The sequence below is a fragment of the Phocoena phocoena genome, chromosome 8 (assembly GCF_963924675.1).
Source record: "Phocoena phocoena chromosome 8, mPhoPho1.1, whole genome shotgun sequence".
Taxonomy (NCBI): Eukaryota; Metazoa; Chordata; class Mammalia; order Artiodactyla; family Phocoenidae; genus Phocoena; species Phocoena phocoena.
The window spans coordinates 85,183,522-85,197,165 of NC_089226.1; the positions used below are offsets into that span (position 1 = coordinate 85,183,522).

At 44.6% G+C, this 13,644-nt stretch overlaps 1 protein-coding gene across 1 annotated transcript in view; it reads left to right on the forward strand.

Moving 5' to 3' along the window:
- KIAA1549L (KIAA1549 like) overlaps positions 1 to 13,644 on the forward strand; it is a 133,210-nt gene that overhangs the window by 18,676 nt on the left and 100,890 nt on the right. Inside the window, exon 8 of the mRNA XM_065882426.1 lies at positions 8,359 to 8,510. Within this exon, the coding sequence (XP_065738498.1) occupies positions 8,359 to 8,510 (152 nt within the window). The remainder of the gene's footprint in view (positions 1 to 8,358; positions 8,511 to 13,644) is intronic.

Here is a 13,644-nt window from a genome sequence, read left to right on the forward strand (position 1 = left end):
TGAGCTGCTTGTAAATTTTGGAGATTAATCCTTTGTCAGTTGCTTCATTTGCAAATATTTTCTCCCATTCTGAGGGTTGTCTTTTCGTCTTGTTTATGGCTTCCTTTGCTGAGCAAAAGCTTTTAAGTTTCATTAGGTCCCATTTGTTTATTTTTGTTTCCATTTCTCTAGGAGGTGGGTCAAACAGGATCTTGTTGTGATTTATGTCATAGAATGTTCTGCCTATGTTTTCCTCTAAGAGTTTGATAGTGTCTGGCCTTACATTTAGGTCTTTAATCTATTTTGAATTTATTTTTGTGTATGGTGTTAGGGAGTGTTCTAATTTCAGTCTTTTACATGTAGCTGTCCAGTTTTCCCAGCACCATTTATTGAAGAGGGTGTCTTTTCTCCAGAGTATATTCTTGCCTCCTTTACCAAAAATAAGGTGACCATAGGTGTGTGGGTTTATCTCTGGGCTTTCTATCCTGTTCCATGGATCTATATTTCTGTTTTGGGGGCAGTACCATACTGTCCTGATTACTGTAGCTTTGTACTATAGTCTGAAGTCCAGGAGCCTGATTCCTCCAGCTCCGTTTCTCTTTCTCAAGATTGCTTTGGCTCTTTGGGGTCTTTTGTGTTTCCATACAAATTGTGAAAATTTTTGTTCTATTTCTGTGAAAAATGCCATTGATAGTTTGATAGGGATTGCACTGAATCTGTAGATTGCTTTGGGTAGTAGAGTCATTTTCACAATGTTGATTCTTCCAATCCAAGAACACAGTATATCTCTCCGTCTGTTTGTATTCTCTTTAATTTGTTTCATCAGTGTCTTATAGTTTTCTGTATACAGGTCTTTTGTCTCCTTAGGTAGGTTTATTCCTAGGTATTTTCTTCTTTTTGTTGCAATGGTAAATGGGAGTGTTTTCTTAATTTCTCTTTCAGATTTTTCATCATTAGTGTTTAGGAATGCAAGAGATTTCTGTGCATTAATTTTGTATCCTGCTACTTTACCAAATTCATTGATTAGCTTTAGTAGTTTTCTGGTAGCATCTTTAGGATTCTCTATGTATAGTATCATGTCATCTGCAAACAGTGACAGCTTTACTTCTTTTCTGATTTGGATTCCTTTTGTTGCTTTTTCTTCTCTGATTGCTGTGGATAAAACTTCCAAAACTATGTTGAACAGTAGTGGTGAGAGTGGGCACCCTTGTCTTATTCCTGATCTTAAAGAAATGGTTTCAGTTTTTCACCATTGAGAACGATGTTGGCTGTGGGTTTGTCATATATGGCCTTTATTATGTTGAGGTAAGTTCCGTCTATGCCTACTTTCTGGAGAGTTTTTATCATAACTGGGTGTTGAATTTTGTCAAAAGCTTTCTCTGCATCTATTGAGATTGTCATATGGTTTTTATCCTTCCATTTGTGAATATGGTTTATCACATTTAATTGATTTCCATATATTGAAGAATCCTTGAATTCCTGGGATAAACCCCACTTGATCATGGTGTATGATCCTTTTAATGTGCTGCTGGATTTTGTTTGCTAGTATTTTGTTGAGGTTTTTGCATCTATGTTCATCAGTGATATTGGCCTATAGTTTTCTTTCTTTGTGACATCTTTGTCTGGTTTTGGTATCAGGGTGATGGTGGCCTTGTAGAATGAGTTTGGGAGTGTTCCTCCCTCTGCTATATTTTGGAAAGTTTGGTTTATTTTTAAAAACTGCATGCCATTCAGTGATAGAATTGGCATCTTTTCTTGGCTCCTGTGTTATACACCAAGGAGTTACTTCCCTAGGACCGGAAGTGTGTGGAGTAAGCTGAGATAGGAAAAGACAGCACGCTGAAGATGAGGGTTAAATAACCAATTCAAAACAGCTACGCTGCAAGTCCCACCCAGGAGCCTCCTCTTCACAAAATGTGTGCCCATCAAAAGGTGCGGCATTAAGCTGTGGACATCTGGGGCATGTCCATGTGAATGGGTGTCTATTCGTTTAAAGATCATTTAAAGACCGTAGGAGTTTCTGCACTGCTTTACAAAACCCAAATGAAAGTCAGAGGAATGCCAGGCATGCATTTTTCTCTCTCCCCGGTACCCCGGTACCCCGGCGCTGATCCTGGTGGAGCCCGGGCGTGTCCTGACAGTGAGGGTGGATGAAAGTAAAAGGGTGTTTGGGTGGCAATTTCCTTTTTTCTTCCTTGACATTTCCCAGCTGAGATTTATGAAACAGCAAAAAATTTTTGCTTGTGTTTTTCAAAAGCCAGGCAGTAGCTCTGAAAATTAGAGGAGCGAGGATTGGAAGCAGAGAGAGAGGACAGATGCTTGTAGGAGGGAAAGTGACCAGCCGGGCCATAAAGGGTGATGCCAAAAGCTCAGCTTCTCAGGCTTCCCAGGTGGCGCAGTGGTTGAGAGTCCGCCTGCTGATGCAGGGGACACGGGTTCGTGCCCTGGTCCGGGAGGATCCTGCATGCCTCGGTGCGGCTGGGCCCGTGAGCCATGGCCACTGAGCCTGCGCGGAGCCTGTGCTCCCCAACGGGAGAGGCCACAACAGTGAGAGGCCCGCGTACTGCAAAAAAAAAAAAAAAAAATGCTCAGCTTCTCTGTAACTGGTGACACACTGAATCTCAGAGATGGAGTTTTGGGTGAAGTAGAAAAGGATAGCTTCATTGCTTTGCCAGGCAAAGCAGAACACAGCAAGTTCCTGCCTTGAAAAACTATGTGTCCCAACCAGGGAGGATCTGATGAGGAGTTTTATAGCAATAGTTCAAGGGTGGGGTTGCTGATAAGATTAGGGTGTGTGCAGTGTCTGCATGCCTTTACTCTCATCTCAGGTGGTCCGTCTCCTAATCTTGATGAGTTTCTCTCGTCCCTTTAATCTCGCCTCAGGTGGTCTCTTGGCTGCTTCTCCCTTGATTAGCAACTGTTCGAATCTGCCCTTTGGAACCCAGGGAGGGTCATGGAGGCTGGAGTCTTGCCTACAAGAAACGGGGGACAGGAAGGCTTCCATGCCCAGGAGCCCCACAGGGTCCTCCTCAGTTTCAAGGGGAGGGACGGAAGGGTGTTAGTCTGCTAGAGCTGCCGTAACAAAGTATCCCAGGCTGGGGGAGCTTCAACAACAGGAATTTATTTTCTCATAACTCTAGAGGCTGGAAGTCTAAAATCAAGGTGTCAGCTGGGTTGTTTTCTTCTGAGGTCTCTCTCATTGGCTTGTAGATGGCCATCTTCCCTCTGTGCATGTCTGTGTCTTAGTTTTCTCTTCTTATAAGGACACCAGTTGTATAGGATTAGGCCGCACCCTGATGACCTCATTTTATCTTAATTGCCTCTTTAAAGGCCCTATCTCCAAATACAGTTGCATTCTGAGGTCCTGGGAGTTAAAACGTCAACATGTGAGTGGTGGGAGGACACAATTCAGCCCATTACAAGGAGGGAGGAAGGTTTTGCAAGTCCTGGAAGATGTGCCTGAACAAGCAGGCCCTCCCGAACCGCCTTCGCTTGCCTGTCTCCTCCCGCCCTTGCTGTCCTAAACAAGCAGTAGATGGGCTGCTGCCTGGAATACTAACCAAGGAGCTTGGTGAAGCTCGCTCAAGATCTCTCCTAAATTGCATTTCTTTCTCCCCTGCAAAGCCGTGGATTTGTAGAGATTATTTTACCTGCTAAGAAGGCCAACTAAAGAAACGTTTAAAAAGGAAACAACAACAACCCATCAGAGTTTACGCTCAAGAGAGACAATGCAACACATTTTGGAAACCAGCACGTTATGTAACATTTACAAAATCATGTTTCCTGCACAGGGAATGCTGTTTTTTTAACTTGTAGCCATTTCCTCCCTTCTCTTAACTTTTAAGATTTACATTCAATGGTAAAACATCCTGTCCTTGACAGACTCCTGTTTCATGCTTTCCTCATGTACCTGTGTCTTGCCCTGCCTCTGTTTTAGTGACATAACCTTAATAAAAAGCTCCATACATGCTCTTGTTTTCGGGATTCTTCTGGGACTTGACCCCTGCCCACTCACCTACGTACCCAACTTTGTTATCACTGTTGCTGCCTGTTGGTAGTCAGCATACACAGTGGCACCCATCCCTGTGTTTGGGGCTGATTGGATCAGTTGATTAGTGCTTGCGGGGGAAGAGGGGACAGGTCCAGGTCTCAGGATGACCCTCCTGCCTTCCCTTTGGCCCATAACCACTTTCTAGACCCATGGGTGGCCACCACCAACTTTAACCATCTTTTCCAGAAGGGGTAGGAGATTAGGAACTGAGAGATGAAGACAGCACTTGTTCAAACCTACAAGCCCTAGAATAACCTGTCTGCCCAGATATTCATCCCGGGCATCCTGTCTTCTGCTCATTGCTAACAGCCAAGAGGATTTGAAGCAACTTTTCTTCCTGTAATTTGTATTGTAAAAGCCTAACATGTTTTCATCTGTTTTCCAACTAAACTTATATTAAATATGTTTTGGCACACTATCCACTTCTCCCCTCCCTGAGTGTGGGTCCCGCTGTGGTGGAAAATCACTGGCTTAGGGTGACTCCTGCAGCCCCTCTTTACAGAGTACCCAGGGGCTACCCTGCTCTCATGGATCCTGCAGTCAGGGGTGTATATATGAGGCGGGGTAGAAATGTACAGACTTAATGTTGCTGCCTGACAGAGGTGAGAGCCCCTCTTAGGTTTATTCATCTGTCTTTATTTCACCTACCAGAGTCAAAATGTCCCAGACCCAGCAATTACAGGATTTCTTCTGGTCTCAGCTCTGCTACTGACTAACCTAGTGTGTCCTTGAGCAAGTCATCTTAGACCCACTAGGCAGCACATGCTCACCTTTAGAATCAGGGAAAGATGTGAACTGAGGATTGAGGTTCTTTTGGCTCTGAGTATGTGAGATTCAACCATGAATAAAACAACTTAACTTGAGTTCACTTGGCCTGATCGTTGGAATCTTAGAGCCCAGTGCAATTGTAAACAAAGAAGGAATGAGAGACCAGTGATGTTACAGCCACCAAATCCTCTGGACAAAGCTCCTAGGAACACAGCTGGGACTTGCCCGCCTCCTCTGAGCTGAATCAGTGGTGGGTAAGGGTGGGTGGCCAGGGCCCTGGCTGATGTACTGAGGGGCTGCGGTCCTCCTGGGCCCCCGTGCCAGGGTCCAACCCCTGCTACTGCTTCCGTGTCTCTGTGAGAGCTATGGGCACACACCTCTTTCTACTTCCTTCCGGGTGGGCAGAGAGGGCCAGGAGCCTGAGGTCCGCTGTGCTTCTCAGGGGAAAGGAAAGGAGCTACAGTCCTGCAACACAGCTCTATGTTTTCCAGGCAGTTCCTTCCTCTGGTGAGGATGTGTCTAGTGAAGGAGGAGGCGCGTTTGAGCAACGACAGCTACTGTTTACGGGCACCCACCTCTCAAGTGCTTTATGACACTATGCTGGAAGCATTTTTGTATAAAGTATACTGTTCTTTGCAATGATACAGTCAGGAGGAGCTTATGATAACCGTGTTTTCTGATGAGGAACTGGGGCCCAGAGAAACTAGGCAACTTGCTCAAGACACTCGGTAAGGGGGCATCAGGATTCAAACCCAGGCCCCTGGCTCCAACCCTCTGCTCTTCTCCAGCCACCTCGAGAAGGACACCTCCTCTTTGCAAATAGAGCCACGAGGCATGAGGGAGCTGCCCAGTTGATTCCATGTAGCTCTGTGGCTGGTTCCCACGGCCTCCTGTACTTCCCTGGAGGTATTTTTTCTCAATTTTTAAAACTGTGGTAAAATAAACATAAAGTGTGATTTACCGTTTTAACCTTTTTTAAAAAAAAATATTTATTTATTTGTTTATCTTTGGCTGTGTTGGGTCTTTGTCGCTCTGCCCGGGCTTTCTCTAGTTGGGATGAGCGGGGGCTGCTCTTTGTTGCGGAGCACGGGCTTCTCCTTGCGGTGACTTCTCTCTTTTTTTAAAATATCTTAATTGGAGTATAATTGCTTTACAATGGTGTGTAAGTTTTTGCTTTATAACAAAGTGAATCAGCTATACGTATACATATATCCCCATATCTCCTCCCTCTTGCGTCTCCCTCCCACCCTCCCTATCCCACCCCTCTAGGTGGACACAAAGCACCGAGCTGATCTCCCTGTGCTATGCAGATAGCCATTGATTTTCCCACTAGCTATCTGTTTTACATTTGGTAGTGTATATATGTGCATTGGCTTCTCTTATAGTGGAGCATGGGCTCTAGGCGTGCAGGCTTCAGTAGTTGAAGAACGCGGACTCAGTAGTTGTGGCTCACGGGCTCTAGAGCACAGGCTCAGCAGTTGTGGCGCATGGGCTTAGTTACTCCGCGGCATGTGTGATCTTCCCAGACCAGGGCTCGAACCCGCGTCCCCTGCACTGGCAGGAGGATTCTTAACCACTGCGCCACCAGGGAAGCCCTTAACCATTTTTAAAGTGTACAGTTCAGGGGCATTAAGTACATTCACAGTGTTGTGCAACCATCACCACTATCTATTTCCAGAATGTTTTTGTCACCTGAAGGCTTCGACTCTTCTCTTCTTTGATGTCTGCCCTTGCATCATCTCTGGGATTCCTGTAAAGTAACCCATGATGACGTCCCTCGACCATCCTGTGTCCCCTCTCTTGCTCTTGTCCACCAGTTAGGAGAGACCAGTGTAGAAGTAATCCTTCAGCAGTTGGCGCTGTCCTTTTACGGGAGGGGTGTCTTTGAACGCGCAAGAACACGGGCTCTCCTTCTGGGGTCAGGAGGCTGGTCAGCCCTTCCTCAGCCTGACAGCTGTGTCAGGAGGGTTCCAAGGGGCCACAGTGGGAAGTGCAGGAGTGTTTTATTTTTGTTTGCAGGAGTTCTGCTGAGCTGGGAGTCCCTCATGAGGGCCCTGGAAGGAAAGCTGCTTTATGCCCTCTGTGGGGATTATTTAGCATTTGTGGTTTCAAAGAAATGATTTCTAAGACTCAGCTGTGGGTTTTATTTTTCTCTTGATTGGTTTAAACATCGTTCTCTGTATCTCGTTGTCATCCGTTGCGTGTTCTGGCCCTGTTAGAATGCCATCATAGCAACAATGCCGTCTTTATATCCAAGCTATTGCCAGATCCCAGTAGACGGGTGGTATTAATGGTCCTTGGCTGGACTGTAGTAGAACAAACTCTGCTAAATGAAAAACCTTGTATTACATTCCCAGCCCTTGTAAGTTTTGGTCTAAGAAGACGAGAATTGCTTTTAGCATTTTTGTTTTCAGGGATGACTGTGTTTGGAGGGAGTGTTTGTGTGTTTGGGAAGAAGTGTGCTTCTTCCCAAGGGTCTCGGAGGAAGGGCTGGCATTGGGGGTAGACAGCAAAAGGCAGTCGCCCCCATAGTAATTGACCACAGCAGTCCTTGGACGGCCCTGGTGTTCACTAAATTCTCTCCCGTGCACCAGCCATTGCCTGGAATTCCATCACGAACGCCTTAACCCATTGATTACAGACACTCTGGATGTGGGTGAAGCCCAGCAGTGAAGGAGGGATGGAAAGAGAGGGTTTCATTTGCCTTCCGCACACCAGGCTCTATGCTAAGCTGCTATATACACCTTATTTCATCTCAACCTTAAAGCCCACTAGAAATATATTTGCTGTGATGTAGCCCTTCTTATTCCGTTTTACAGAAAAGGACTTGGACTCTGAGAGGGCCGGTGGTTTGCCCAAAGTCCCCCAACTGGCAAGGGCCAGCACTGAGAGAGCCCACTCTTTCTATCACACGATCCTTCTCTCAAGTGAGAGAGACCCCAGGGGCCCTGGGCAGCTTTAGGGGTGAGCCCTGAAAGGACCCCATTGAGGAGAGAGGGAAGAGGACACCGAACAGGGTGGTTTGCCCATGTGGAAGGGGCTGAGTTGCAGGATGGAGCTTAGATTTCTCACCAGAGCTGTTGGGAAGGAAAAGTAAAATCAGGGTAGCGCTGAGCCAGGGCTTCTGAGTGGGAACCACCAAAAATCCAAGTAGTTGTACCCATTAGCGATGCTGTATTCCCATATGGACTCTGACAACGCATACTATCTTAAATAAGGTTGGGACCTAATACAGCAGCGTTACACCTGTCACAGCTTGTGAAGGACAGAGTGCATGCTTTGGGGTTCCACAGGCTCGGGTTTGAGCCCTGCCTTTGCTGATTACTAGCTGTGTGACCTTAGACAAGTCACTTAACCTTTTCAGCATCTCGAACAGGTCAATAGCGATTCCTAACTCCTGGGGCTGATGTGAGGGTAAAGTGAGGGAAGGATGGCCAAACCCTAATGTGGGGTCGGGCCCATGGCCCTTAGTGGCTGGTGGGGGCCAGCGGTGGCAGCTGTGGTTCCGAGTCAGCAGGCAGCCTCTCCTCTGACAGCCCCTCTGTATCCTGTGTCCACAGTGCTGCAGGGCGTGGACAGTTCCCTGGTGGGCCTGCACAACCAAAGCTTCGCCCGGGTCATGGAGCAGCGCCTGGCCCAGCTGTTCATGATGTCCCAGCAACAAGGCCGGCGGTTTAAACGGGCCACCACCCTGGGAAGCTACACCGTGCAGGTGGGTGTGCGCAAAGTCACGGGAGTCTTATAAGAAGGGTGTGGAAATGTGCTTCCTGAGCCTAAAGAAAACCATGCTGCGTGCCGAGGAGCGCTCACATTGCAAGCTGATGAGGTCCGTTAATCCACACTGCTCTTAGGTTTTGGGGGGGGGCGGGTGACAGTCATAATCATCGAAATCATGAAGGAGGGTGAGAGCTGCTCTCCCGACTACTAGACTGTAGGGAAAGGAGGTCTCGGAAGAAATGCTGCCCACATGCACATATTTATTAAACAGAAGGCTATTAGTAAGCAAGCGCAACTCCTCTGCATCCTGTTCTGGAGGCTGGATGACGTCCCAGCTTTCAGGCCTCTCAGCACCATGACTGTGATCAGCAGAGACACCGATCAGCCTTACAGGTGTGGGATTCTGTTAGCCTTGTCGAAACCGTTTCAACAAATAGAGCCCTCTACGTTTATAATGGACACGTGACCACACAGGGATTCAGGGTAGGGAGCTGTAGCAGACACCACTGGTGTCCTGCCCAAACCCCCTTCTAGTTTCTATGATGAATGCTGATGAACTCCCGACATCTCTTTATTGATGGGCTGCTCTTGAGATGCCAGAAAGTCCTTTGCCCAGCCACGGCTGGCCGGAAGCGCCTGGGAATTCACCAGTGGTGGAGGTATAAATGCCACAGCTCTCTTGCTTCTTGGCTGGGAGGATTCTGAAATGTATGCTTTAGGATCATTGCCAGAGCTTTCCCGCAGAGAATTACACTTTAGTTTCCCGCTGTGGTGACTGGCTTCATAATGCGTCCATTGTTAGCGCCCTTCCACCCCCTGTCAGTTCCCTGCATCTCTCCAGTAAATTACAAGCATTCAACTCATCTCAGAGTCTGCTTCAGAGGGAACCCGACAGAGACAGTAGCCATCCTGAGGGTAGAGGCTCTCTAGATTGTTTATCCAGTTCAAGCAAGAGTGGGAGTGTCTATAGCATATTCTGGCCAATCCACGTATCTTGAGTACCACTAATTTCACCAAAAGAGAACCCATTTCTAACATTTGTTATGCTAATTAACAAGCTCTCTTGAGCAAGGTATCAAATTACAGAAGTGCTTCTGGTAGTTGCCTCTAGGAAGTGGGCTTCTTATTTTCTGGGATCTAGCCGACTGCCCCTGGATTGGTAATTGACCACATCTAGTGTGTAACTTAACCCAAACACACATGCATGGTGTCTAACTAAGAGGAAGCTTTAAAGGAAATTGCAGACATTACCACCGTTTCTGCAGATCATGTCCCCAGGCAATCTTGGAAGTACAAACGACCCATCTTCTGGAACACACTTCCCTATGTTAGTCAACATCACGCCCCTGAGGGAGACTCCAGGTCCCCCGTTCGCAGTTGGTGAATTTGGCCGCTTGTCCTGTTGGATGTTGCTTTGGTTCTAAAAATCTTTGTGGTCTGAGACAGCCTTGTCATGAGGTAAAGCGATAGTTAATTTCATGTGCCAGGTTTGTGATTTCCCTTCTGTGGGTCCATGTGAGCCCTGCAATTCACACTTTTCCAAATGACAGAAAGGAAGTTGCTGGGCTTCAGACAGTTGAAATGGGATTTGCCTCAGCTGAAGGGGAGGAAAGAATCACCCTACATTGCCGGTGTTATTTGTAAACCTAAGAAACCCAGAACATTCTAAGTGTCTAAAAGAGCCCAGTGAGATGCTGTTTCCTCTTTTTTTCTGAGTACTCAGTGTGCTTGGTCCCTTTCGTTGCCTGGAAAGCCTGAGTGATGTAAGTAGGGGTTTATTTCTGCAAATCCCCCATTTACTGAGGCTGTAGACCACCTAACAACATCATCCATGGAGAAATTTGGTAAGAAGAATTTGCTATTAAATTGAAATTGAGCAAAGTTATTAGATACCTGAATGTTCATTCACCTTGTACCTGGTTATACTAACGCTCTCCCTACCTCCTCTGCCACTGGGGACAGAAATAACACCCCCAAGTTTCCCAAATAAAGTTCACTCTACACAGCTTACATCATCCTTCACCCAGAGAAGTCCTTCGTCTTGGCTCAGATCATTTGTAAAGATGAGCCACCTTCATGAATATGGAGATTTTAATGTCTAGAATCTAAAGGTATTTCTCTAGTGGATGTATTTGAGAAATTGAGTCCAAAGAAGATATACATATGACCAGTAAGCATTTTTAAACATTTAACTCTTGTCATCAAAGTAATGCAAGTTTTAACTACCACAGGATGCCATTTTCAAGATGAGTAAAATGGTACTATCCCGTGTTGATGAGGATGCAGTGAACTGGGCACCCTCACGCACGGTAAATGGATATGACCTTGCTGGAGGGCAGGTGAGCAATTTAGACAAGAAGCTTTTAGATGGTCACAACATTACTCCTGTAAATTCATCTCGAGGAGATAGAGATGAACACAAAGATGAAAGGGTAAGAGCAGTGTTTCTCAGGGAGGATCCAGAAAATGACTCTGTAAGGTGCCCAGAGGCAAAGGGGCTTTCTGGCCAGGGCAGTTTGGGCAAGGCTGCATCCTGTAGAATGTTCTTGAAGATTCCAAAGGCATATTGGCATACCAAAGACTCTAAAAAAACCTGCAAGTAAAGAAATCTCCTTGACTTTCTTCAATATACTGGTTTCTACATTTAAATGCCAATAAGACCCTTGTTTATAATAATATCTACATTTCCCCAACATTTTATTATAAGCATTTTCAAAGTCACAGAAAAGTTGAAAAAATTATGACGTAAGCACCCATTTACTCACCGTCTAGGTTCTCCAATTAACAGTGTATTATGTTACTGTTTTATATTTGATAACATATCATTTCCATACCGTAGATCAGTTTGGACTGTTCTAGAACCTCATATAAGTGGAATCCTACAGTATATTCTCTCTTGTATAAGGCTTTTTTGACTCTGTAGTGTTTTTGAGATTCATCCATGTTGTGCTTTTATTCAGTAGTTTATTCCTTTTTATTGTTGAATAATATTCCCTTGTATGAAATATACTACCGTTTGTTTATCCATGCTTCTGTTGATGGACACCTGCGCTTTTCCCAATTTTTAGCTATTATAAACAAAGCTTCTATGAACCTCTTTTGCAGGTCTTTCCATGGCCATGTGCTTTCATTGCTCTTGGGTATGTAGGAGTGGAATTCCTGGGTCATAGAGTTGGTCTATGTGAGTTCTAGGAGAGACTGCCAGACCTTTTCCCAAAGTGTACAGTTTGACGTTCCCGCTCCCACCAACCAGATGTGGAGTTACCCCACCTCCTCATCAACATGGTGTTGTCAGCCCTTCTTCTTTTAGCCCCTCCGGTGGTTGATATTGATGACTTGTGTTCTTTTTTTTTTTTTTTTGCGGTACGCGGGCCTCTCGCTGTTGTGGCCTCTCCCGTTGCGGAGCACAGGCTCTGGACGCGCAGGCCCAGCGGCCATGGCTCACGGGCCCAGCCGCTCCACGGCATGTGGGATCTTCCCGGACTGGGGCATGAACCCGCGCCCCCTGCATCGGCAGGCGGACTCTCAACCACTGCGCCACCAGCGAAGCCCGACTTGTGGTTTTAAATTGAATTTCCTCATTGAGCATTTAAAAAATATGCTTATTGGCCATTCAGATATCTTCCTTTGTGAAGTGTCTGGTCAGACTTTTTTAAAACCCATTTTTTATTGGGTTGTAGTAATATTTATTTTAATTATTTTTTATAGCATACATACATAGGAGCATAAAAATATGTAGAGTTTAAAGAACACTAGTAAAAAAGAACCCACAACCCAAAGAGTAAGAACATTACTGTTACCTTATCCCAGAAGCCTTTTCTGTGTCTTTTCTGATTATACATACTCACTTCCTTCCCGTCAGAGTTGACTGTGCTTCTGAATTTTGTATTAAATCACACCTGTGTTTTCTGTATAGATTTTACCATCCTCATGTGTATCCTTAAGTAGTACATCATTCGGTTTTGCATTTTATATTCTGTAATTTGTTTCTTTTGCTCCATATCAGGCTTTTATATTCACCCATATTGATACAAAGACCCATAGTTCATTTACATGACTCTATAATATTGCATTGTGTGACTGTACCATAACTCACGTATCCATCCTACTGTTAGTGAATTCTGAATTTTCAGATTTTTTTGCTATGATATGAACAATGCTGCTATAAATATTTTTGTAACATCTATGTTACAAAATAGATGTAACATCTTTTAATATCCTCTGAAACTCGTAATCTGTAATGTGCACTTCGGAAAATACTATATTATGCCAATAATGTTTGTCGATGGTTAATTACACTAGTAAAAAGTTGAAAACAACCTAAATGTTTAAAAATGAAGGGTTAGTTAGGTTTAAGAGACATGCATACAGTAGAACATTATGTAGGTTTTAAATTTATGTTTTCTGTATTTATAATGATTATCAATTGTTAGTTACAATGCTGAAAAATGAGTAACAATTTAAGTGTTCAACAATAAAGGATTGGCTAAGTTTATGAGGCATGCCTTGGAATGCCGTGTAGAAGTTAACATTTATGCTTTTGTTATATTTAAGCCCATTATGGATGCAAGTAAAACTGGCAGTATATAATACTATATAGAGAGTATGATAAATAATTTTGTAAAATGATAAATAAAAGGCCTGTGTGGAAAAAACAAAGAATAGAAGCAAATACTCCAAAATGGTAATAGTAATTAGCTTGTGGTGGAAGGATTCCAGATTGTTTTTATTTTATTTCATTTCTCGATGCTTTTTTGTATTTTCAGATTTTTCTGTAGTGACGATGTGTGACTTGTACAGTGAGGAAAAGCAACAAAGGGTATTTTAGAAAAAGAGCTTTGAGTCTCCAAGTACTGCTTTTGTCAGAGTTCTTTTGAATTGCAGACATATAAGTTCATTTTTTTTTTCCTCTCTGGCAACTGCAGGAATTTGAAATTAGAAATCTTGTTTGAGAATAACCTAACATGCCCTGAATTAATGTGGAGGCCTACTTTCAAATGAGGCCAGAGTTCTCTGGAGGCTGGAAGACATCACCATTTCAACGTTTCCTTCTCCAGCCTGAAACTGTTCTTTCCAGATGTTTATATTTTCAAAACCCTTTTCTCCTCGCTGCCTCCCTCCTCCGGCCA